A 26,242-nucleotide genomic window follows, 5' to 3' on the forward strand; every position below is an offset into this window, starting at 1 on the left:
TCGATCAAAATGTTTTAAAACTAGGATACTATCAAAAATGTTTATACAAAAAAGAAAATACTATTTATATATAGTTGAGGCAACTTTTCAAGAACTAAGTTTACATCTTTTTTCGGAAGCAAGAATATTCGGGGGATGGCTCACGTGACCGTCGAACCAGAAGGGGGCAGTAACGAGGTCAAGTACCGCTGGCAAACAAAGAAGTCAACGTCCCAACGAGTGTTTAGTTCGTGGCAACACAACCTGTGGAAATGTTTGCCAACACCAAATGAATGTTTTATTCATAACGCAAAACAAAAAGAGATGCAAAATCAGTGGTTAAAATAATCGATTTCTTGATCTGAAAGTTGATCAATGCAAATAAGCGGATGTTGCGTAGGCACTTTCCCGCGTTTTTGCGTCGTGAGTTCGGGTGCGTTCGTTTCTTCCTTTGGTCACTCGATGCTACACATAACACGCTAAATCAAATACTTTTCTTTCACCTGATATTTTTTTTCGATTTAAATACAAGAGAAATAACATGAAACGTACAAACAGATTGTATTTTTCACCACAAGACAAGTGCATCGTGATGAATACGTTTAACTAAAATGGCGTGCAACGCTTTGAAACTAATCGAGCACCCCATCCCAGATTCCGGAAGTAGTCTTGAATTTTTTTTGTTTTGTTGCCGAAACACCCGCTAGGTTTGGGATTTAAATCCTCTATCTCATAAAAATTACTTCTCTCAAATTGATAGAATTAAAAAATTGTTTCTTTTTTACCTATAAGACGAGGATGCCACCCAAGAGGCGTAGTGCTGGGACCACCCAAAACAAAGACACGAAAAAGAAAGCCGAAAGTTCCTCGTCGGACGTGATAAGGAGTCCTGAGTTATCGGCTAAAAAGTAAGCTAGCAAAAAATCCTTTCAATGATAAATTATATTCTTTACAACGAGATGCAAAGCTATTAGAAAGTGGTCCGAAGAGTCAACTGAGACGCTGATCTCTCTTCTGTTGTACCGACACATGAATAACATCCGATCTCTTTTGCATTTTCTCCCATCTCTTCAGGCATAAGGACAAAGATGGCGATTTTCTTGCCCTGTGCAAGAACTTGCAGGTGTCTGATGTGGTTTGTGATCGGACTTGGAAGATGTATAAGAGTCTTCAGGAATCCCTGGATGAAATCAATGTACGTACTGCAAAAAAAAACCCGTTATCTCCTTTTATTTGGACCAATAGAATTGCATTTAGTGTCATTGATTGCAACGTAGTGTATATTGTTTTACAGCGAGATTAGATGTGGAACCCCCAGGAAAAAAAAACATGTCATTTTAAGTCATAAAAGACTTAAAAGCAAAAAATATGTTTTAAAGAACCATTTGTGATTTATCTATTTATCTACCCTGGTCATATTCCTCGAGAGGGGTGACGGACAGCAAGACAAACACATGCAAAAATAAAGAAAATTAAAAAAGGGAAAAAGTAGCAAAAATACACACATACACATTTTTGGACCATGGCGACCCGAATGTCCAACTAAGTTAAGCACCTTTGCACCCAAGTCAGTCATGCTTTCGTCCCTCCAGATGAAATAGGACACAAGAAAGCTTGATGTTTCTCGGTCAGGGTGACACAACACACTCTTCTGTCTAACCGCTTTCACTGGTTTGCCCCTTCCGCATCATACAGGTGCCCTGCCCATCCTCTTCTAAACATCCCACTATCCTTTCACGATCATTCCTATCACTAACAAGAGCTATAGCTTCCACTAGATTTAGACCTCTTTCCTGCAGTGCACTCGTAACACCATCCATCCACGTCAATGGCGGCCTTCCTCTTTGTCTCCTTCCATTGACTTCTGCTCTGTAGATCCTCTTCAATGTTGGCTCCTCATCCATCCTCTCCATGTGTCCAAACTGACCGAGTACTCTCTTATCCACACGCTTGCTCAGTTCCACGACGACTCTAGTTCTGTCTCTCACAATTTCATTTCTCAATCTATCCAATCTTGTCACTCCTAACATAGTCCTCAAACACTTCATCTCAAAAACATTCAATGTCCTTCTTAAATCTGTGTTCAAGCTCCAAGTCTCCGCACCATACAACACAGTTGGCACAATCGCGCTCTCATAACATCCGTACTCATACTCTCCTCAGAGCAGCCAAAACCTCGCTTCCTCGATTCACTCCGTGCAATACCTCGCACTCCATTCCACCAACTGCGGCCATGTCACAACCCAAGTACCTAAAGCTTTCAACTTCTTCCAGCACCTGTTCATGCAACCATATTGTGATAGATTGGTAATATTTGGTCGGTGCTTGTAAGTACATTGGAAATCAGTGCAATGATACTGTGGATGAGGTGGAACAGGGGACCATTCATCGTATTCAAGAGGCATTGAAAGTATTTGCTTGAGCCACTCACTTGTTTTCTAAAGCCTAGACAAAATCATTCCGATCCGATTCCTCTTCTATATTGTCTGGCATTGACCAAGGTTCCGTCCCGGGTCCCCTTCTTTTCATCCACTTGGCGACATTTTTGGAAAATGTGTCTTTTCACTGTTTGGCAGATGAAACCTTGCTCTACCTCTTAACCAACCTCGCTGCTACTCTTCCTCCTTTCTCTCTCACTGACTTTATTGGGACACAAACTGTGTTAATCCAACTTTTTGCAACTTAACACTAATAAAACAAAAATGATTTTGATTTCTACCAAGACCACGTTATCTAAAATTCATTTCCCCCCCTTTGATAGTAACTCTTCCTTTCTCCCTCCACTCATGTAAATAGTGTGGTTGTCATCTACAGAACACTTTCCTTTCAATCTTCTTGTTTTCATTGATGTAAAATGAATCTTCTCTTCACAAACTTTACTTCAAAAACTGCTGCTGTACTTAGTCATAGCCTGGTCACTTTTTGCTTCAATTACCGCACGTCTCTCATGTTTGGCTTTCTTAAATCATGATTAGATAGATAGATACTTTATTCATCCCCGAAGGGAAATTCACAAACCAACTTTTTCTTAAATCTGCTGCCCGTATACTCTCAAGAACTCCTTACATGTAATACATCACTCGAGTTTCATAGTAACTCTGTTTCTGTATTCAATATAACATTTGAATCTACACTGAGGCCCAAAGTAACCTACTTGCCCCCTTTATCTTTGCAACCTTCTTCCCCTTCTGCACCACATCTGCCCCTTCTCATTTCCATTTTTCAATACCAAACTAAAACCCACCTATTAGGGTCTGCTTATGTACTTAAATTCTGGCTCCATACCATCCATCCATCCATTATCTTCACCGCTTATCCTCAGTAGGGTCGTGGGGGTGCTGGAGCCCATCCCAGCTATCTTCGGGCAGTGGGCAGGGGACACGGGGACAGACAATTCACTCGCTCATTCACACCTAGTGACAATTTGGACCGTCCAATATACCTGAAATGCATGTTTTTGGAATGTGGGAGGAAACCAGAGTTCCCGAAGGAAACCCACACGAGCACGGGGAGAGCATGCAAACTCCACACAGGAGGTTCCATCTCATGACCACAGAACTGTGCCGCACACGCGCTAATTCCTTGTTTTGAATGTCGTGTGTTTTCTGTTATCTGTTGTTTGGTGACATCGGGTGTCATGATACCTTTAAAGGTGGGTGCGCGGTTTTGGGTGTCTTAAAAAAGTTTTGAATTCAATGTTTTCTTTATTACGTTTTTACAATGCCCAACTGCGTTCAAAAACCATTATATATGTGTATATATTTTCACTACGCTAATCTTTCATTTTGGTTGGTTGGATCCCTTAACCATTTCCTGTGGTGAGTCTTGGGCAAGTACAGCCTGGTGGCCCTCATCCGTCTAAAGGCCCACATATCTTTCCACTTGGTCTTGGCCGCGGAGCGCATTAGGCCGGAGGAAATTAGGCGGGTTGGTGGTTCGTGCTCACTGTTTTTTTTAATTGTTTGATTAAAATGGTAAAAGGAAAAAAAATACTGTTTCAAATACAGTCCAAATGCAAACCCGAACCCCAAATAGATGAAAAAAGAAGAGTTTATTCGAGCACGTCTAGTGTCACGTACTTACGCGTGCACAGCAAGCAGGTTGACAGAGGCTACATGTCACGACCAGCACAAAGGGTAGACCCAATCGCGTAACGTTTACTCACAAGTTTATTGAGATAAAGGGGAAAGGGGGGGGGCCGCGATCCGGTGCTCGCTGGAGACGGGAAGCAAGCCGCTCACAGAATCGGAACGTGTTCCGAACGCGGAAGTGAATCTTCCGGAGCGGGAGATCGCGGTGTCTGGAAAAAACAGGTCAATAGCCGAGACAGGAGAGCAAAACGTGGTCGGGATCAAAAACGGGTCTTAGCCGGAGACAAACGGGGAGATCAGGAACGGACCGGTAGAAAACGGGTGCAAAAAGCGGGACCGACGGGAGTCAGAGTCAAAGTGCTTGCCTTGTAGAAACAGAAGTTTGCTGACGGACTGACCACAGGAGAGTGAAAGGACGGGGAACCAATCAGGAAGCCTGCAGCGGCTGGTGCCAACGAGCGGGTACAGGTGAAAGTCATGAGTAATCATGACACTGTAATGAGGAATCCAGCCAGAAGAGGGCATCAGCAAGCAGAATATTTTGAAGTTCCGGACACCGCATGTAAAAAAAGGATTCTAATCATGACCAAAGCCATTCTGGTCTCATCCCGACATGATCTGGCATCTCACTTTAGGAAGAAGAAACGAAGATGTGGGGAGCCTGTCTGTTTGCCGTCGTGACCGACGCGGATGCCGCTGCCTTCACAATAACTCAGCTCTTAAAAGCAGTCTCCGTGAAGTAAGTACCGGTGATTTCATAGAAGATAGGTGGTCTGTTTTCTTCGTCCGTCGTCTCCTACCGCGAATGCTTTCAGTCTGAAGCAGTTTGTGGCCGTGGTCCGGAAGTTGGACGTCAACTTGGACACGATAAGCACCAAGGTCAATTCGGCGCTGACTCGGTTGGAGAGCAAATACGACGTGACCCTGGCTCTTTACCAGAGGTTTGACAAGTGAGTGAAGACACCAGGCTTCCGTTCTAAAGTACTCCTTTGAAGGCTCATTTGCTTTTCTTCTTTCAGAACCTGCAAAAGGATCTTTGTCGTGGCCACGGAAGCCAGGTAAGCTGACTTTCCTCGACTCGGTGCTTTTCCGATCGTTTGATTCGAGCGTTTGTTCCAGGGACGCCGAGATCCTGCGCACCTGCTGGACCATGTTCCTTTTGGCGAAAGGTCCGTTAAGCCTCGGAAAACACCATCGTTTCCCTCCGTCGGAATTCTTTCCGTCCCCCTCGGCATCCTCGCTCTTTCCTTCCTTTTTGGTTGCGGTTTCAGAAATGTCTCTTTCTATCCTAGACTGAGACGATGTTTCTCCCGCAGGAAAGGCCTTGCAGATGGAGGATGACCTGGTCATATCGTTTCACTTGCTCCTCTGCACGCTGGAGTTATTCATCAAGCGATGCCCGCCGGAGCTCTTGCAGCCGCTTTACCGTAAGACTCGCGGGTCCCGAATTTCCGTCCAAATCGAAAGAGTACACTTTACATTTGTGGACTTTAGATTTGATATGAGCAGTGCAGCCGATCCCCAGGATATGACATGAAATCGTTCTGAGGTTTAACGATTTAGTGCGCTGGGGAATAGAAACCTAGAACAATTAGATAATGCCTTCCAAACCCCTGGTACCCAAGGTAAAACTGTTAACATTTTATGTACATATTACACGTTAGCAAGAATAGAGTGAGTATTAAATTCAATGTATATGTAATGTCAATGGGTATGATTTAATACAATTTTATCTCAAGAAATATGAAATTTGATTTGCCTTTGGTGTGAAGTGTCTTGAGCTGGTGCAGTGGAGTTAGTGGGTGGATGCAGAGGGGGAGGAGGGTTAGGATTAAAATGAGGACCGATTTTTTGCCAGGATTCTTATGCCCTTAAGAATGGTAAATGGTGAATGGTCTGTATTTATATAGCGCTGTTCAAGTCAATAAAGGCCTCCCAAAGCGCTACAATGTGCTTCACACACCAATTGGGAGTCAGCCATACAAGGCGCCTGCCTGCTTTTTGGGGGCATTAGGGATTCTGTGTCTTGCCCGAGGACACTTCGACATGTAACACGGAGGAGCCGGGAATCGAACCTGCGACTTTTTGATCCCAAGACGAGCTCTCTACCTCCTGAGCTAATCCTTGTATTGCCTCTTTATTTGTAATAATTGTCCCAATAATCAATCGGTTACCGCCATATTCCTCAGCCAAGGTAAAGATGCCCGTACATTCTTCATATTTCTTGCGAAACGAAAGCTTCGTTTCCACGGTTATCTTATTTTTGCTGGTACCTTAGTCTTTGGACCATAGCTAATAAATATAGTACAGAAAATACAGTATTGTATCGCTGAATCTTTGCACGAAATTCTGAACTTGATAAAGAGAGAAAGGATGCATTGTGGGAAGTTGTTCAGCCAGCAGCACATCAGCATCTGCATTACCTGTGACGCAAGCCAATAGCAGACCAGCATCTTACTTTACATTGACCAATATCGGTCATCTTACAGGCTTATCAAGCACGTAGCATGTTCAGTCATACGCGGGAACATTGTGAAGTTTACAATCTTGCACGCTTTTAGGCATGAGAAATAAGTTGTTGTTGCTTTCAAATAGTGGGGAAAATGCCTTAACCGGGGACGTATTCCACCTCTCAATGTGATGGTGAGGTGGGGACGCCGTATCCCGGGGGGCTACTATGGATGAAAGCAGTCGGGGGTTCGCTACAAGGACTTTATCGAATATGTCCCAGTTTATCATTTGGCCCTCGCTCCCGCCGGTGAAGAAAATCGAACCTTTATTTGGGTTTTCAGAATCGGCCGTCGGCAAAATCCAGAGCCCGGTCACGCGGACGTCCCGCCGGAATCAGACCGCGGCCAAAGCGCGACCGGCGGAGCCCGAAGCCAACGCGCTGCTCCTGGAAACATTGTGCAAGGAAAACGAATGCAATCTAGACGAGGTCGGCCTTTCTGTTTTCCGATCTTTGGACGACTTTGTCCGGAATACTGACGTCCGACCCGACGCGTTTGCAGGTGAAGAATGTGTACCAGACCAGTTTCTCTGCTTTCCTGGTCTCACTTGATCTTTCCAAATCTACTGGCCTTCCTCAGGTACGCTTTTTCAATGTTGTCATAATAAGGATTGTTCGGCCTCACCGGATTCTCTCTGTTTACCCGAATTCTCGGTTGTTATCGGTCGCCTGCTTGATGAACATGTGAGCTTATCCGATTTTTATGAATCGTTTGGACTTCCTATTTGGATTATACTTAAATTTGATTCTTATGGAATAAAAATATAATTAGCTGATCTTTTCAATTTAATATTTTCAAATAAATCAACTCATAGATACTATCCATCCATCCATGATCTGCACCGCTTATCCTCATTAGGGTCGGGCAACCAGTCCAGGGTGTCCCCTGCCCACTTCCCTAAGATAGCTGGGATGGGCTCCAGCAACCCCGTGACCCTACTGAGGATAAGCGGTGCAGATAATGGATGGATGTTATTTTTATTTGGTCACTATTAATATTGAAATATAAAAATGATAAATGCAAAATATCTTCAAGACTTTCAGTAGAACAGGATCATTTTGGTTAAAAAGAGTCACATTTTACTTGACGATCTATCGAACTAGACTGTTGGTAGTTTTGGTAAAGGTTAGCTCCTTCAAATGTTGCCCTCCATGTTCTGAAACGGAACATGATGGTCAAAGGAAGCCCTCTTTTGATCTCCCCTCAGGCCAGCACCCTCAACCAACAGTATTACGAGCACTACCTCAAAAATAGAAACTTTGACGATCGACTCTTTTTGGATGGCGACGAGACACTCGCTGTGCCTAAAGTGGACCCGTAAGACTTTTGAAATCCAAACTACCTTCCGGTTAAATGTTTGCCGACATTTAAAAAGGTATTTGATGATCCGACCGTCTTTTTGCTAGATTACGAGTGGAAAGAACGCCAAAGAAGAATATGCCCGAAGAAGATTTCATGGCCGTACCTCCCACTCCCATCAGGTCAGCGCTACATGCTATTCGGGTGATATACATTGAGTGCGGTCGAGGGAAAAATGATCACGATCGTCGTTTAGAATTTTGAACGTGACGGTGTGTACTCATTCACCACTAGAGGTCGCTGTAGTTTAGGATGAAGTCAAAGGATATGCATTGGAAGAAGACACTCTATGTAGGCCCGAAGGTTACCTACTTACATATTTTCTTGAGCGAGCAAAGATAAATTTCAGCCAAACTGGTGTTAATCCCAGCGAGCGACAACAAAAGACAGGGCAAGCTGGGTTCACCTGGAGCGGCTGAAAGGAGCAACAGCTGGAGGTGGTCTGAGCGCGTGTCATTGGGTAACTTATCAGCTAGTGGGGGAAACTACCAGTAAGCAAGCCAGAAAAAGAGTCCAATCCAAGAACAAACCAAAATTTGTCAAGCGGAGAGTTACACCGACAATAGTCCGCAGCCGAGCGGCTATCACGAATGGCAAGAGAGGGAAACGGGGAAAAAAGAATGCCTGAATCACAGGACATTGCGACTATCAAAAGTTGCTGCTAAGTGCTAAAGATGCCACCAGGACAAGCTACCTCCGCAAAATGCTCATTCGGGCTTCAGTAAGTAGTATGATGTCAGCCAAACGTGTCCGATTCTTCAAAGGTTGTCTCGAGTTGTGTGATATCATTACAGAAAGTCTATTTCTTCATATAGCAGTACATGTGGTTTTGCTTATTATTTGAATCCAGTGTTTTTTTTCAAACGAATGAAGTTTGTTTACATCACTAGTAGTCAGTGTATAATACACACTGAGGCTTTCTCACATGCTTTTGTTTCTGCAGGGCCGCAATGACCTCCATTCAGCAGTTGACGGGAGATCTCACCTCTCGTGGCGAGAGACCCTCCACTAATTTAGCAACCTATTTCAGGGTGTGTCTTTGTGAGGGTTTGATGATAAATTCCAGTGAGTGCCCACGTGTAATTCTTTGTCTCTTTTGCCTGATCAGAACTGTACCGTGGACCCGACTCGGGACGTGCTGAAACGTTTGGAGACCTTGGGACCGAAATTCAGCCAGAAATTTGCAGAAGCGGTCGGCCCGCGCTGCGTCAATCTCGGGAAGCAGGTGTCAAAGAAATACATGAGCGGATGCTGAGTAACATTTTGTGTATCTGTTGCGCCTCATGTTTCGTTTTTGTTGAGCAGAGATTTACGCTTGGCGTCAAACTCTACTACAAAGTGATGGAGGCCATGCTGAAATCGGTAGGGTTCCCATTTTTCCTGAAAAGTGCCATTAGGAGGTTTTGGAGAAGACTTTGTTGCGCGTCGCCCCAAATTTTACGCAGATACAGAAATATGGCGTAGAGGGAATGCTCTTTATTGCATCCGTTCATTCGTTCGAGCCACGTTCGAAATTTGTCCGAGAGACGCTGGCCTTTATACCGTCTTCAAAAACATCACGGATGTTTTTTTTGGGAATCGAAAGTGGTTTTTCCTGGCCTCGGCTCGCTTCGTCAACAACTTGCGATTTCTTGTATCGACATTATCTTATAACATCCTGTCAGATGTCTGTTGTCAGCTGGAAGGCTGCTGACTTAGTTAATCCACAACAGAGGGTTCGTACAGGTGCTTGAAATCCTTAAATTTTAATTTTATTTTTCACTAGGACTGAAAAGTGCTTGAAATTTGGGTGAAGTACTTGTAATCGCTCGATGTTTTTGCAATGTTTCTCAAACGAGTTTTCTTAGAAACTGGTGGCATCGCTTCGCATTTCCTCCCTCGTGATTAAAGGCAGCTGGCATTAGTTTGTATGGCATTGTCCTTTGAAGCCTCATCACCCCAGCTGCATGCTACGGCTAAACAGGCCACTATGAAATGTGTATCAGTGCAAGGATTACGTATCAATTATGGGCCATGCAAGAAATAAGACAGCATTTCCTGATGGGAAATTGTAATGGATGGAACTGAAAGTGTGATTTTTTACTTAACCCTTATATGGGGAGAGATTTGTCTCGAACATATTTACACTGATGTTGTTCAGAACCACAAATATCTTGGTGATGTTTTTTAGAGACCTAAAAATCATTAAAAATTAAAAAATGCACATCTAAATTAAAGATATATACGTGGCTCAGCAAAATGTCGGGAGTTCTTCTTTCATGGTACAGGGGAAAATGGAAAATTGGCTTTGAAAGTCCTTAAAACCAGCTCAAATTTGGCCATAAAAGAAGTTGTGCATTTAGCCTTTTTGATCCTGGAATTTTTTGTGTTTGAAATGAACATTTTTAACTTTCTTTTTCGGTCCAGGAAGAGAAACGACTCTCCGTGCAGAATTTCAGGTACTTCATTCAGGACTTTTCAATTCAGTTGGCTGTGAAGTCTAGGATGCTTTTTGCCTTTGTCTTTTTCCAAATCGAATTCCTTTCAATTTAGTAAACTTCTCAACGACGCCACATTCCACACATCGCTCTTGGCCTGTGCTCTGGAGGTCGTCATGGCAACATACGGCGGTGAGTTTGGAGAAATGGGAGAAAAAAACAACCAAGTTCCTGATGCCGGTTCCGAAGTCCTAACGCGATTTGACGTCCCTCCCTTAGAGAGTAGTTTCAAGAGCGGGGGCGGCCGTGGTGGCAGTGAAGCGGGTGAAGCCAACTTGTGCTTTCCTTGGATCCTGGACTTTTGCAACATCAGCGGTTTTGACTTCTATAAAGTCATCGAGAGTTTCATCAAAGCCGATCCGACGCTCAGCAAAGACGTCGTCAAACACTTGGAGACCTGCGAAAACCTCATCATGGAGCGCATCGCGTGGAAGACGGTAAGTAAAACGCACGCTGGACAGATTCGCACGGATGTGAAAGGTACGAAAATACTTGGATCAAAGTACAGAAGACCCCCAGGGTAGAGCGTCCCCACCTTATGAAGTTTTCACTTTTCAATGTGGAGTAAAACTGTGTTTTACTGCCCCCTCTTAATGGTCTGCGTTTATGTAGCGCTTTTCAAGTCAATGAAGAGCTCTCAAAGCGCTTTACAATGTGCTTCACACTTACCCATTCACACACACCAATAGGGAGTCAGCCATGCAAGGCGCCTGGATTCAGTGTCTTGCCCAAGGACATTTCGACATAGAACATGGAGGAGCCGCTAATTCATTTTACGATTTTCTCCTCAAAAAGTATTAATGTTGTATCACATAGGAGGTTACTGTGCTGTTTTTTTAATAAAAACTACTAAATGGAGAAGTAGTGAATTTACTTCCTCACTTATTACACAACAACCCTAGTGACAATAAGCATAATGACATGATCATATAAGCGGGCATTTGATAAGATTGCATTATTAAAACAGTACATAAAGGATTTACAAGGCTGTAGTGGTACTTTACACACAATAGGTGAATTGCAAAGCAGGTTTAGTACAAAGCTTCTCTCCCCGGACAATTTTGATCATCCAATCTATTTTCAACGGCAGACCGATCAAATTGCCTTTATTGTTATTGCCTTTATTGTTTGCAGTCCAAGCAGGCACAAGTTTAAGAGAAGCGCAGTTAAATATTAACCTCGTTATACAACTTGGATACTCTTAAAGTATTCGCTTCAAATGGGTGCACACGGGTAAAGAATATAATCAAGCTAAATATTTGGATTCAATCATTTTGCCATAAAGGCAAATCAATAAAAGGAGTTGAATTTGAATTGCCATGATCGATGATAATTGATTCATTAACAACAGCTTTTAAGCAAGTTTGTCGGGGGGGGGGGGACTCATGAGCTATAAATGATAAATGTCCATTCAAACTGATTTAAAATCCGTAATCCTCGTTTAAAAAATCTCCACTGGTTGCATCATTTACTCAATTAGATTTCTTTAAATACACATTGGTTTAGGCTTATTGTTATACATGGATTAAACGGGGCAGCACGGCGGCGTAGTGGTTAGCGCGTGTGTGGCACAGTTCTGAGGTCATGAGATCGAACCCCCTGTGTGGAGTTTGCGTGTTCTCCACGTGCTTGCGTGGGTTTCCTCCGGGCACTCCGGTTTCCTCCCGCATTCCAAAAACATGCATGTTAGGTGAATTGGCCGGTCCGAATTGTCCCTACGTGTGAATGAGCGAGCAAATTGTCTGTCCCTGTGTGCCCTGAGACCAGTTTAGGGTGTCCCCTGCCCACTGCCCAATGATAGCTAGGGTGGGCTCCAACACCCGCGCGACGCTACTGAGGATAAGCGGTGCAGATCATGGATAGATGGATGGATTAAACATTGTAATTATCCATACTGAAATTTAGATGTGTTTTCTTCAATATTCAATATAAGTTTTCTTTGCTATCCACATTTTTATAACATTTTTGTAACAATGTTTTTTTTTTTTTTTTGCGATGAGTCGTCTTGTTGCGTTTCAAGTTGCAAAAAAATGGTCCAGGCATCGGTTTGGTGTCCTTTTTTGTCCTGAGTTTCAGACACTGAATACAGGGACATTAAGTAGTCAACCCCCAATCGAGCTTTCAGTCTGTCTTTGGTTTACTCGTCAGCAAAATAAGTGACTCGCAACTCGATTGACATACAGCATTATAGCGACGCATAAGACATTCTTACTCTCAGGAATCCGTCTGGCACGTTTTTCGATCATAAGGCGTGTGGTTGCTTGTACGCTCATCTTTTACAAGCGGGGGGGAGGCGTTTTCCCGACTCGGAACCGACCCTCAGGCAAAGTTTCCTGACAGGAATGTTATGGCGCCCTGTCTTGCACAAGCACCTTTTGCAAGAAAAGACAACCCAAGACCTCTAAGCTACATCTGGAAGTTTTACTTTATTTGATGGTTGTGACCGGTAACCGGTCCCGGTTTCGTTTCCTTTTTCTTCAGTTACACGATCAAGACAAGTTGTGGTGACTGTTGCCCGGTAGAAGGGTTTTGTGAGCCGCACCCGGTAGCGGTTGCAGTCATTGTGTTTTTATGGCATCAGTTGCTCATACTACCAGTCACAGTTGTGACGTATTTTATGACTCAGTCGTGGAGATCTATAGAGCTAAGACAAAAGCCACGCCGTCCCACACTCCATAAAAGGTGAAGTTCAACCGTGACCTGATTTATTCAGTTTCAAAATGAAGCTGTCTGAACGTATATTACGCCAGTGTTTCTCATCCTTTTTGAGACGTGGCACACTTGAAAAAATCTCAAGACACACCATGCTTCAAAAATGTTTAAAAACAAATTTTATGCTTAAATTATAATTATCGACCGTACAATGTTTTTTTTTTTATCATTTGCGGCCACCGTAATACAGATGATTTATTTTGGTGAACAACCGTTGTAATTTGGGATTTTTTCACCAAAAATAACACAATACTACTTTAAATGAGCACAATATATATGGCATGGAACAACAACATGTTGTGCTCCATTCCTCCCGTTTTCTGTAAAATAAGAGAATAATCTTTCAGCAAAACTGTGTGCAAGATTTTTACTTGTTTTGCATTGCAAAAAAGAATCTTAATAGCGTTCATCATATAAAATATTAAACATACCGTAGAAAAAAAATCTGCTGACACCTACTGATATAGATGAATGTTGCAGCTACTCAGATGATCATTGGAAGAAAGAAATGGCATGCTTTCTTTTTTAAAAACGGGCAATTTCCTGCGCTACACTGGAAAAGGTCTCACGGCACACTGGTTGAAAAAAACACTGAATTATACCACAAAATGCTTTGAAAGTTTTCCGGATCCCCAAGTACACGAAACGATCACGTACATCAAAACAACAGTAATACTGGTTTTAGCACTGAAAAATGAATCTTAAAATTCCATTGGTGATTACACACGGTGTATTGTCACCATAACAAAGGTATCGATTGTTTTCACGAGCCGGAAAAGGGAAATTGTCTTTAAATCCTAAACGCTCACGAGTTGTGAGTCCTCATATTTTGAAAGCAGCAGAACGAAAGTGTCACAAGGTGGAGTTGGCCTTTACCTGGAATCGTGTGGGATCCCGAAAAGGCCTCAAGGTCTGACTCTTGGGCGTCATCTTGGGGCTATTTTGAGCGCTGCCCCCTTGCAGTCGGTCGAGGAGCTTGACGCCGTTGTGCCACACGGTAGACTTGCGTTTGATGGAACTCTGAATGGTCTCCGAAGTAAAGTAATAGATGACGGGATCGAAGCAGCAGTTGGTCACGGCGATGCACAGCGAGATGGGGTAGATGGTTCGAACCACGTGTTCGGCGTCGCACCCCTTGAGGACTTTGGTCCGGACCAGAGAGTAGAACATGAGGTTTACGTTGTACGGGATGAAACAGAAGCAGAAGATAAGGAGATGCACCACGATCATCCTCAAGACTTTGGCTTTGTTGATGCTTCCGCCGCGACTGATCGTTTGGGGTTTCTTCAGCGTCCGCAGAACCATCACCGAGCAGAAGACGTTGACCATGAGCGGGATGACGAAGCCCACCGTCTCGATGAACATCACCACCTTGGACAACTCTGAGCGCCACTGGTTTTTGGAGTAATTTTCGAAGCAGTAGTTGGACGAAGCGTTGACGTTTTTGGGCGACGTGGTGTCCAGCAGGAAGCCGGTGGGCAGGCTCCCGGACAGGACCAAGACCCACACCCCTACGCAGGCCAGCCTGGCGTTCCGCTTGGTGCGGATCTTCTGAGAGCGGAACGGGTGCACGATGGCCAGGAAACGGTCCACGCTGATGCAGGTGAGGAAGAAAATGCTCCCGTACATGTTGGTGTAGAAGAGCGCCACGGAAATCTTGCACAGCTCGCTCCCGAACATCCACTGCCGCTCGATGAAATAAACGATCCGAAAGGGCAGGCTGAGGACGAAGAGAGAATCCGAGACCACCAGGTTCACCATGTAAGTGGTGGTCTCGTTCCTCACTTTCAGCGTGCAACCGAAAATGTAAACGGCCACCAGGTTGAAGAGGAATCCGAAGACGAAGACCAGGCTGAAGACCGCGCTGTACAGAGGGTACTTGAAGTCGTCGCTTTTGTTGCACTTGATCAGAGCGGCTCCCAGTGAGCCGTTGGACATTTTGAACCCCGAGATTTTGAGTCCCTTCACGCGCCGCAGGAGTTCATCGCTAGAGAACTGGTTCGTCCACCGCGACGGAACGGCTTTTGTTTACATTCGGAAATAAACGGTGGTTCCAAAAAGCCTCCATTGAAATACCCTTTGCCGAGAGGCGTCGTTATCGTCGAGCACGGGAACTTTTTGTTCTTCGGTTGAGTTTTTCTTTCTGTTCCTTAAAAGTGACTCGGCGGCCCTGCCTGTCTGTAAAAACAGTGGTCCCTTTTTTTGAATCTCGTATGTTTCCCTGGGCCAGCCTGCTCGGTCTGAAGGTCTTTGAGAAATTGCAAGCGTGTCAGACTGTACACAAAAGGAAAGGGGAGGAGCCTCCGCTCCAGTAAGAACCGTCCCACTTGCGCTGTTCTGCTCACATTTCAATAGTATGCAAAGAACTTCACAATACCTGGCTTCTCTTTCTCATCCTGTTGTTTTTGCGGACTCCTAAAAAGAACGGCGTTCTTTCAAAGACTACAGTCAGAGGATGTGGTCGGACTGCAAAAGAAGAGCAGCAGGCTCTAGTTGCAGGTCTGCACCTGCAAATAATGTTTGAGTGCAAACCGCACCCTTTTTTCAGGTCATCTGGCATTTGCACTCGTTTGGTTAGTCACGTGCACATCAACATTGCAGTTAAACAGTTATCTGAATATATTTAGACATATATGTATATGATTACATAGCCATCAATACTAATTGGATCTGCAACCTCAGTGGAAATGTTGAAATCTGGGCTTAAAACACACTTCTATTCTATAGAATATGAATAACCTAGATTTTATGTTGACAATATCTGTGAATTATTTACCCTCATGAAGGTTTTAGATCAGGGGATGGTGTAGTAATAGGCTGTTTTGCAATAATCTGTGGTCTGTGCAGCCCTTTGAGACTGTTCCTTCTCAAGGTTTCTTCATTTTCCTCATGTTGAGGATTTTGAGTTTTTCCTTGTCCTCATGTAGGTTTTAGATCAGGGGATAGTGTCCTAATAGTCTGTGGTCTGTGCAGCCCTTTGAGACTCTTTGTGATTAAAGGCCAAACAAATAAACGTGACTTGACTACTAAAAATCTTCTGCGGTTTACTACGCCAGTGTATAGCAAATTTCTAAACCCGTTTTCTTTGAAATCAACGAGTAAAATCATTACCGTATTGATTCAATTTTACAAATACGTTGATTATGAATATTAACCAAATTGTAACGTTTTTGATGGTTGCTACTCTTAAATGTTACTAGGAAAAAATATGTATGATTTCTGTAAGTATGATTTTCAATGCTTGCCACCTCTGTCATTATTAGTGCTAGTAATAGATATGTTTTCATTATTATTGTATTGTCACTGTGGTCCCATTATTATTTAGTTGTAGTAGTAACTTTAGCAAAAAACTAATTAAAAAACAAGTATTAAAACAAGTATTAAGCTATTACATACACTTCTAATCAGTGCGACTTCTGCAGTCACTCAGTGACCGTAGCCTTCAACCAGGAGAAGAAGAATATATAAGTAAATGTATTTCAAACATGTTTATAAAGTTAAAAAAATACTTTCATGAAATCGATGATAGAATGACAACAACGATAATATAATAGCAAATAATATAATACAACTAAACATATTTTTAACTCTTCTCCTTGCTTAACTATCATTAAATTTGTCTCTAAAATTAATCTATATACCAAAATTGATCAAGTGCAATTATTTTATTTCACTGGCAAATCATGTTGTTACTTTTACATGTTATTTATTGATTTATTTATTTGTTTCTCAAAAATATTTTCAGAAAAACAAAAACTGTCATGATGACTGTTTAATTTCACCTGTACCCGCTCGTTCGGCGCCAGCCGCTGCTGGCTTCCTAAATGGTTCCCCGTCCTACTTTAGTTCAGTCCTTTCACTTGCCTGTTGTCAGTCCGTCAAGGCAAATATTTTGACCCTGACTCCTGCCTGTCCTGTTTTTGCACCCGTTTTTCCACCCGTCTGTTCCTGATCTCCCCTTCTGTCTCCGGCTACGACCTGTTATTTGACCGCGACCACGTTTTGCTCTCCCGTCCCGGTTTACGACCCGTTTTTGATCCCGACCACGTTTTGGCTTTCCTGTACCGGCGATCGACCTGTTTTTTCCGTCTTCGACACCACGTTCTCCCGCTCCGCTTCCGCATTCAGAACACGTTCCGATTCTGTGAGCGGCTTGCTTCCCGTCTCCAGCGAGCACCGGATCGCGGCCCCCCCCCTTACCCCTTTATCTCAATAAACTTGTGAGAAACGTTACACGATTGGGTCTACCCTTTGTTCTGGACGTGACAAAAACATTTATGTAAAATGTTCAAAATGATGTGATCAATTGCTAACTAAGTTTTATGTTTCTTGTTTTGCCAGAATTCATTAAAAAAAGGAGAAGTACCTCTTCGAGCAGGATAATATTCTGCCAGTTCAACAAAAAATCCTCTTTTGAAGTGTAAAGAGTGTCAGTTTTTTTTATTCCCGCACATAGCAATTTCCGTTCCTCATTTTAGGAGGCGGGACACACTTTTATACCCAAGCCTTTTTCTCCCTATATTTTGCACAGTTCTGGGAACGAAGCTTAGCAAGATAACTGCTGACTGATAACTGTTAAGCGTTTTTTGAATCAGGAACGGGCTTTCGGTGAGTCGTCGACGTCTTTTTCTAAAGCTCGCCCTTACTTTTCTACCTTGCAGGGTTCGCCTCTGTTCGAGCTTCTGAAGCAGGGGCAAGAAGGCGGTGCGGCGGAACAACCCGAGGCTCCCGCTAGCTTTAGCCAGCCCTTGCAGCATAACCATACGGCTGCTGACCTGTGAGTCCTGAGATTATTGACGAGTAGAGCCTTACTCTAAAAGTTACAAATGCCCATTTATACTGGCGTTGAAGCCACACCCCTAAAATTGCTTTCAAGTAGCCACAGAAAAATAAAGAGATGACAAACAAACTCTTACAAGTGCCTTCCTAGACATATTTCAGGCTTCGTACGTATAGAACAAAAAGAATTGAAAAGTAGGCATTGCATAAAAAATATTGTCCCCTTTTGAGTGATGACTTTGTACAACCTCCTTTGGCTGCGATCGCAGCCACAAGAGTATTTTTGTTTATGTCTCCATAAGAAATGAATGCACTTATATTGATCTGGGGGAAAAAAGTAGAGCCGTGGAAGATGACATGGTTGACATTTTTCGTCAGGTATCTGTCTCCCGTCAGCCATCGACTTCGCATCTCGCCGCCCGACTCCTCCGCCTCGCCGGGCTCCCAAACTGTCGCCCCTCCGCCAAGCCCGGCCGCTGGCCAGAATGCCCGGCACCTCAAGTCCAACTCGCTTAGCCTCTTCTATAAGAAACGTACGATCGCATCTAAAAAAACGGTCGTCGGGCAAAACCGACGTCGATGTTACGTTTCCTTCCCCCTTGCAGTGTACCGGTTGGCTTACACCAGGCTGAAGATGCTCTGCTCTTGTCTTTTGTCCTCCCATCCCGAGCTGGAGCCCATCATCTGGACTCTGTTCCAGCACACCCTGCAGCACAAGCACGAGCTGATGCGAGATCGGCACCTGGATCAGGTAAGCCCGACTTCATCTCCTAGGAATATATCTCCACCCGCTCAGCGTCTCTCCTCTCCTTTTCCAGTTGATGATGTCAGCCATGTACGCCATTTGCAAAGTCAAGAGCGTGGATCTGCGTTTCAAAGCCATCGTGTCTTCGTACAAGAACATGCCCAACACCAACCAGGAGGTGACGCAGTGTTTCCCTTATAAAGGAAAATTCTGGCGGGCCGCCAGGGTCTCATAAAGTTGTTTGTTATAATAGTTTGTCCATCTAGCCATTCGTCCGTCTTCTTCCGCTTATATAAAAGTTCAGATTTAAAATCACTTTTCAAATAATTGTATTACCACAACCAGATTACGGTGGCACTCCAGTTGGCCCAAATAATGTACAATATAAAGACTCATGAATAGTAAAAAATATTATACATATGTTGTTCACCTCCAGTATTAGATATTTACATCTGAAATAAGAACTGTACACAACCATGATATTGCACGTGAACCTGGATATTGCACTTCAAACTGTAACAGTCAACTGAAAATCTTCCATCACACACGTTTATGGAAATGAAGTCCTAACAGATCTAAAATCTTTAACGGTACAAGATCATTAAAATGAATGTTTCCACAGTAAAATGCTTCCTCTGCATACCTGTTTTAGAATAAAGTCCAGAGCATCTCAAGTAATAACGACATAACCGTAGTTCTATTGCACTTAATATAATCAAAATAAATTTGATTTCTCATTATTTAAATCGGGGCTGTCAAACTCGTTTTAACTCTGGGGCCACACGGTAGAACAAACATTCTCTCGGGGGCCGGACTAGTAGATGAGAGAGAGGGAGGGGGAGGTAGAGAGAGAGGGACGGAGGGGGAGGGAGAGAGGGACGGAGAGAGAGAGCGCAAAGAGCGCAGAGGGGAAAGAAGCAGAGAGAGAGAGAGAGACAGCTTTGTATTTCTGTCAGTCAGAAGGAACCTTGCACTTTGACTGACTCTGTTTGTCCCGCCCCGTCCGCACTGCGATTGGACGGCCGAGGAAAACGTGACATTGACGAGTCTCGCGTTTTACCCAGGTCGAACATTTTCCGACTCTCTGCAACCAGAAAAAAAGGCTTCGGCGACGAGCGTTTCACGCAGAAGACATATGCCCGGTGCCTCGTCTTTTCAACAGAGCATTAAACACGGAGCTTCCGTTGCGATTAATTCGAACGAAGGACACAGACCCTCGCTGTACTCACCAGTTGCGCATTACAATAACCTCCTGTAGACCATCGAAGAAGAACCGGCATCCCGTCACAGCTTCGATCGCAAAAGCGGCGGTACTGACGTTTAATACGGAAATTCACCAAATCGGTGATATGAGTCATACAGTTAATTACGTTTAAAACTCAAATGTGTCATTTGTTCTGTTTTCTTTTCCAGTGCCTTAAAATAATACAGCGTCGGCATGGGAACGAAGATAACGAGCAGGGTTTTTGTGTTTCGCATTCAATTCACGTCTCGTTTACCATGCTGCATAGGTGTGACTTGTTCTCTGGGTCTTTTATAACTCGTCTACTTATTAGGGCCGCAACAACTTATTTCTAACATCGATTACTAAAACCGTAGGCATCTCGTTAGATCATCGATCGGTTGCGTCAACATATTTATGAGCCACTAAGTATATTAAATCGATGCACACTGTTTCGTTGTGACGATGAGAGTTGTAGTACCACATTAGTTTGGCAGAGGCCGCACGGACCTTTTAAAAGAAAAAAAAAGAGTCAATCTTGCCCACCCACCAGGGTCTCCCGAAATTCAACGGGAAAGACTATGCTTATTTCGCGCCTCACCTTCTAAATGGAAATTGCTGTGCGATGTATCTGCAGACCTTCAAGCACGTGTTGATCACAGAGGGCCACTACGATTCCATCATCGTCTTTTACAACCAGGTCTTCATGCAGAGACTGAAAACCAACATCCTGCAATATGCTTCCACAAGAGTAAGATGTTATTATTATTATTATTTTAAGCAAACGTCTTTCATTTTAAGATTTCCTTGCCAATGGGATTTTAGCAGACCCCTAATCCAAAGTGTTTATTGTCATATGCACAGTAAAGCGCGTAAAACAGGGTCAAATGAAATAGAAATTAAGAAACTAAATACATGAAGCCATAGAAGAATACTGACGCTACCCTACTCACGAACGAGGTAAGTTCCGGACAATCGTTTGTAAGTTGAATTTGTTGGTAAGTTGCGTCAGTGCTATATTTTGTATGTTTAAGGCTTGTATAAGTAACCTGTATTGTTTTGTATGAAAAGATAAACATTTCTTAAAATAATATGCTTTATAAAGATAAATAAAGTTGAGTTCAACTTACTTCTGGAAGATGAGCTTCAAGATATCCTCCTCCAGGGTAGAAAGTGGCTGAAAAAAAGTGTTCCGACCACTTTCTCAACCGCATCAAGCTTTTCTATTCCAGTACAAATTAAATAAGGCGTAGCAGGAACTCGTACAAAGTTACATTAAAACATAAATAATTCCCAGGGAGGGTGGTATTGAGGGGCATGAGCCAGTGAGAGAATAACTCTGCTTTCTCACTCTCTCCTTTTACCCAGTTTTAAATATGAGAAATTGGTCGATCGAATTAATAAAAAAGCCGATACCGATATCTGTCAAATCCCCAAATATCGGCAAAGGTATACCGGGATATGCTTATAAATAGCTGTATCTCGACTCTTTGGGTGCAGTCGGTTTGACTTCTGCAACCCTCTGGGACTCTTTGTGATGAAGGGCGTGACAAATAAAGATGACTTGACTTATTTGTATCTCCCCCAGCCGCCGCCGCTTTCCCCCATCCCGCAAATGGCCTGCAGTCCCTACAAAGTGTCCGGTTCTCCCCTGCGCCTCCCCGGAAGCAGCAACGTTTACGTCTCCCCCATGAAGATGGCGCGCTCTCCCGGCATCATGACCCCCCGCAGCAGGTAAGGCGCAGCTCGGCCGCGGCGGAGCGTCCGCTTTTCCATTCAAAGCTCTCCTTTGTTTCTCCGCAGGATGCTGGTTTGCATCGGCGAATGGTTCGGGGTACGTTCCTTTAGCGACATTTCAATTCCTTTATGTTGAAAAAGAACTGCGACAAACTGCTTTTTAATATAGCGCAAACTCCGGATTACAAACCTTTTTTCTTCTGCATTTTAAACACTGCGGGTTCAAATACGGTGCGGCTTCTTTTTTGGTGAAGCGCGGAGGAAAACGGCAAGTTGCTCTTTCCCAAAACGCGCCCGCTCGAGACGCAAAACACTAAGCTGACATCCGTCAATATTTCTGATACGCTTTAAGAGGAGAAATAAGTCGACATTTTGCATATAATACATAAAAAATGTGCTCTGCCGGCCTTTGCTTTCAGAAGTAGTCGACCAAGGATATCGGATTGCGGCCGCAACCGTGCAGGCCGGAACGGCACGTCTCCTGACAAAAGCGCCTCTCGCCGGTCCCCGTCCACAGCAATAGACGACAAGGGATATTGGATTGTGGCTGCATTAGTGCAGTTCATTTTTTGGGCAGACAGAACAGCAAAAATCAGCCGCCAGGCCCCGACAAAAATGTGCTCTGCCGGCCTATTGGGGATAATGGTTTGCGGCTTCACGGGTTATTTTCATTTGAGGCAGAGTAAATGGATAAAAAGAGCCACCTCGCAGCCAAAACGATGCAGTTAATTCTAGGTAGGCCCATACTTGAAAAAAATGTAGCTCTGCTATGTTCTAATCAATAGTCGACCGGGGATAATGGTTTATTTTTCCGAGGCCAGAACAGCCTAAAGGAACTGCCGGGCCCAACAAAAATGTGCTCTGCCGGCCCCCTCGAGGCAATATCAGATTGGGAATTACAGATGGCGGAATATCTTTCCACAAGCGATGCTCTTTTAAGAAGAAGAAATCCTCTTACATGATATTGTTGGGGACAAAACAACAAATGCTCGATATTGGTGGTAACACCTCATCTCCGTCCATGCCAAATCCCCGCCTTCTGGGCAGGTTTTCCATTCAAAAAACTCTTTGAAGCGTGATCGGGGTGTCATGTCTTGAGGTGACGCTTAATTTATTTGGCTTCATGCTGTCTCCTGCCAACATTTCTAAAGCAGGCGCACCGGTCTTTGCTCGTCTCCACCTCCATAGTCGCAATGGAGCGCTACGTCCAACTTCCTCGTCTTCGTGTCTGAGAGTTTCGGAGAGGACGTCGTTGGGCGTCGCCCCAAAATATACACGGAGACGAGATGCGGCGGAAAGGGAACCTCCTTTATTGCGTTCGGCAACGTACAAGCCACATTCAAACTCCGTCCGAGAGACGCTGGGCTTTTTATACTGTGTTCTCGCGATGACGTGATGTTTTTCTCTGAACCGAAAGTATTTCTTTCTCGGTGTTTTTTCCCGCCCCGACGTTGCTCAGTCAACATCTTGTGATGTCTTGTATCAATATTACCTCATGCATCCAGCCAGATGTTTTTTATCAGTTCTGGTGTCGGCTCCAAAGCTGCTGATTTACAGTTAATCCACAACCAGAGAAGTCTGTTTTTTTCTTTGTCTGGTCTCTCTTTGCCTTTTTTCTCGTCCATGTTAAATATTATTTTCACGGGCTCACTTAAGGGGCCGCTCTTGTGTCAACGGTTCACACGCGATGCTCTTACCTTGTGCTATATGAAGGCAGAATGCAAACAAAACACTGCCAAGAGAGCACCACGTCTCCCCTAGTGAAGTGGAGGTGAAATTGCACTTGGGAAAAAAAAGGCTTGCTCGCCTCATTATTTGAGAATGACTGGATTAGAGACTAACATCAAAAATGGAGAGAATCTTACTTTTCCCTTGCAGACGCCCAATCGCTTCCAAAAGATCAACCAGATGGTGAGCAGCGGCGAGGTCTCCCTGAAGAGAAGCTCGGATCACGGCGTGGCCCCCAAACCTCTCAAGAGGTTAAAATTTGACTACGACGGCCAAGACGAGCCCGACGGAAGGTGGGTAAATCCGCTTTTTGAAAAAAATCTCACCCCAAACAATACACAGATGAAGAATATAAGGCCTGCCTGTTTTTCTTAGCAAATCCGGAGGACAGGCAACGCTTTTCCAACAGAAGCTCAACGATTTGGGTAAGCTCCGCCTTCTTTCCTCGGTGCGGTTCATTTTCTTGAAAGGAGCCGAACGCTTTCCTACCAGGGTCGTCCCGTTTCCGTGTGCAGGAGCAGAAGATGAAGGAGGACCCTTAATTCTCATTTCGGAGTTAAGTCTGCGCTTTGAATTGATATTTAACACGTCTTTGTGAATATGAGCTTGCTCGGCGTGAGATTAGGAGCGTTTGTTTTATGCGCGTGCTGGACTGACTCGCTTTTTACCCAATTATGAGTAGGATACAAATTTGGGGGGACATTTTAGAAGAGTTTTCCATTTTTTTAAACGCTACACACACACACATAAAAAATACAAACCTTTCTGGGAAAATCCCTTTATTAACAAAGAAAAACTGCAGTCGTGCCTATTTCCTTTCAAATCAAATTTGAATCGACGGCATTTGGACACACGCGTCCAAAACAATCCCAGTTTGATTTAGCTCGTTTTTCTTTCTTTGATGTTCTAGAATTGTTATTTATTAGAGTTTTAACATTTTATTTGTTTCGATGTTGATTTCTGCTTTGGGAATATTCCTTGAAGTGTGTTTTTTGGAACATCTTATTTTGCTCGGGTTCATCGGTGTACAAAAAAAAAATCATTTGTGTCGAACCAATAAAACACAGCCACTTGCTCAATAATCCATCATTCTTATCCATGTGTGAAAGTTTGTGCTTCCAATGGTAAATGGTCTGCGTTTCTATAGCGCTTTACAATGTGCTTCACACTCCACCCATGCACTCACACACCAATAGCGGCCATGCAGCCGTGCAAGGCGCCGACCTGCTTATTGGGGGCATTAGGGATTCGGTGTCTTGCCCAAGGACACTTTCACATATAGCTGGGAATCGAACCTGCGACCACTCGATCCCTAGATGAGCGCTCTACCTCCTGAGCTAATGCTTTCGCAACAATCTTTCACGTAGCTTTGGAAATTGTCACAGAATCGACACGTACTCACGAGTTGAAACCGCAACTGCAGAAAAAATACAGTCCGGCAGGCTCTGTTTCATATAGAATAACAAAGAAGGGATACTCGAGCTTGATTGACACAAGTGGCAGTTTTCCAAATCTTTTCTTGATCTTATTTTACCCGAGCAACAATCATTTAATGAGCAAGATTATCTGAAACGTGTTTTTTATTTCAAGTATTGTAACATTTAAAAGATTCTTTGCGAGAAAGTGAGAAACAAAAGAGAAATAGAGCGAGGGGAAAGAAAGAAATCCAAAGAGAAATAGAAAGAAAGAGAGAAAGGGGATAGAGATAGAGAGAAGAAGAGAGGGAGAGAAAAGGAAGAGAGAGCAAAAGAAGGTGAACAGACACAAAGAGAGAAAGAGCTGGAAATGGAAAATGCAAGGATCAAAGTAACATAGAAACCAGAAATAAACGAACCTGGTGAAGAGGTGAAAATGACACAAGAAGGATTACAGAAGAACTCTAAAAGACCCAAATGCAACAAAAATGTCCTTTTAAAAGGTTCAGGATGATTGTGTGACTTGACACACCGTTGTCCAGTTCAAAACACAAGTAGGGGCCCTCTAATGACGGGAGGAGGTATGCTCGACCCCAACAAAGTGTGTGGAAGGTGTCCACACATTCAAGTTCCTGCGGTTCCTAATCCGCCAGGATCTCTTCTTGACAGCAAACATCACAGCCATCATAAAGAGGGTCCAGCATTTTGTGAGAAGGGACTTAGACAGGAAGCTGCTGCTGGCCTTCTACCACTCCTCCACCGAGAGCTTGTTGACCTGCGTGACCACCTGGTACGGGATCTTCAAAGCGGGTCAAAGAGGAGGTTGCAGAGGATTGTGAAATCAGCAATGCGCATCATTGCCTGCCCTCTCCCCTCCCTGATTGACATCTACTCCACTTGGTGCCATTCAAAATGTTATTACGCAATGTAATAACGGTGTTATTACTATGTTATCACTATAGATTATTAATGACTACGTGCTTACGGTTACACGCTAACAACTTCACGCTAACGAGTCGATGCTAATAACCGCCAAATCCAGCCCCAACTCTCACTATTGCAGAAGTAAATGTCTGGTTGTTTTTGATTACGTTATTATCCTTTTGCACATGTTAAACGTTCACGTTTGTCTTACTTGCACTGAAAGGAGAAGCAATCCAATGTTCTTACTTATATACTTACCCTCAAGGGTAAAACTTGAGATTCTTGTAGAATGAAGAAAAGAAGACCGATTTAGGTTCTTGATAGCCCTTCCATCGGAGGCGCGTGGTTCCAAGATCGGCTCGGGAAGGAAGCACGCTCCGCCTCGGGCAGGTGGCTCATTTATTGGAAAACACAAGAATGAAACGACACATCTAATCGGTTTAAACGAAATCATATGAACACAGGTAACAATTCTGATGGGTTTGGACAGGAATCACTTGTTTAAATGCAGTGTACAATGTTGGTCGCTAGATGGCGCGCGAGTATGATGAATGACCAATAAGG

General features: G+C 43.8%; 2 protein-coding genes across 3 annotated transcripts; one reads left to right on the plus strand and one right to left on the minus strand.

Annotated features, from left to right (window-relative positions):
• The first annotated feature begins 427 nt into the window (after positions 1-427).
• rb1 (retinoblastoma 1) lies at positions 428-24,423 on the plus strand. Of its 2 annotated transcripts, XM_088321006.1 has the most exons (28): positions 428-686; positions 772-887; positions 1,054-1,174; positions 4,706-4,809; positions 4,886-5,020; positions 5,090-5,128; positions 5,190-5,239; positions 5,387-5,497; positions 6,863-7,008; positions 7,082-7,159; positions 7,788-7,897; positions 7,987-8,061; positions 8,883-8,970; positions 9,048-9,164; positions 9,245-9,301; positions 10,346-10,377; positions 10,472-10,548; positions 10,636-10,853; positions 17,790-17,905; positions 18,286-18,440; positions 18,513-18,658; positions 18,726-18,830; positions 20,512-20,625; positions 21,463-21,608; positions 21,678-21,708; positions 23,490-23,632; positions 23,715-23,764; positions 23,832-24,423. In XM_088321006.1, the coding sequence occupies exons 2-28, from the start codon at positions 778-780 to the stop codon at positions 23,879-23,881; spliced, it is 2,724 nt and encodes a 907-aa protein (XP_088177132.1). In that variant the 5' UTR covers positions 428-686; positions 772-777; the 3' UTR covers positions 23,882-24,423. The 2 variants fall into 2 exon arrangements, with proteins under 2 accessions (XP_088177132.1, XP_088177131.1); XM_088321005.1 differs by having other exon boundaries at positions 628-887.
• Positions 1,048-15,492, minus strand: LOC148348833 (lysophosphatidic acid receptor 6-like). The gene is made up of 2 exons (XM_088321007.1): positions 14,005-15,492; positions 1,048-1,181 (listed from the first exon to the last, which is right to left on the minus strand). Exons 1-2 carry the CDS (start codon positions 15,064-15,066, stop codon positions 1,170-1,172), a joined length of 1,074 nt encoding a protein of 357 aa, XP_088177133.1. The 5' UTR covers positions 15,067-15,492; the 3' UTR covers positions 1,048-1,169.
• Positions 24,424-26,242: the final 1,819 nt, after the last annotated feature.

This window comes from Urocampus carinirostris, chromosome 17, assembly GCF_059441175.1.
Source record: "Urocampus carinirostris isolate Australia breed hairy pipefish chromosome 17, RoL_Ucar_1.0, whole genome shotgun sequence".
In the NCBI taxonomy this organism is placed as follows: domain Eukaryota; kingdom Metazoa; phylum Chordata; class Actinopteri; order Syngnathiformes; family Syngnathidae; genus Urocampus; species Urocampus carinirostris.

What these genes read in the sequence shown, in the direction of transcription:
- LOC148348833 (XM_088321007.1), bottom strand. Translation starts at nt 15,066, where the DNA reads ATGTCCAACGGCTCACTGGGAGCCGCTCTGATCAAGTGCAACAAAAGC.
- rb1 (XM_088321006.1), top strand. Translation starts at nt 778, where the DNA reads ATGCCACCCAAGAGGCGTAGTGCTGGGACCACCCAAAACAAAGACACG. An exon ending in AACCATACGGCTGCTGACCT is followed by an intron (nt 17,906 to 18,285) that starts GTGAGTCCTGAG and finishes ATTTTTCGTCAG; the next exon opens with GTATCTGTCTCCCGTCAGCC. An exon ending in TGCCCAACACCAACCAGGAG is followed by an intron (nt 18,831 to 20,511) that starts GTGACGCAGTGT and finishes ATGTATCTGCAG; the next exon opens with ACCTTCAAGCACGTGTTGAT.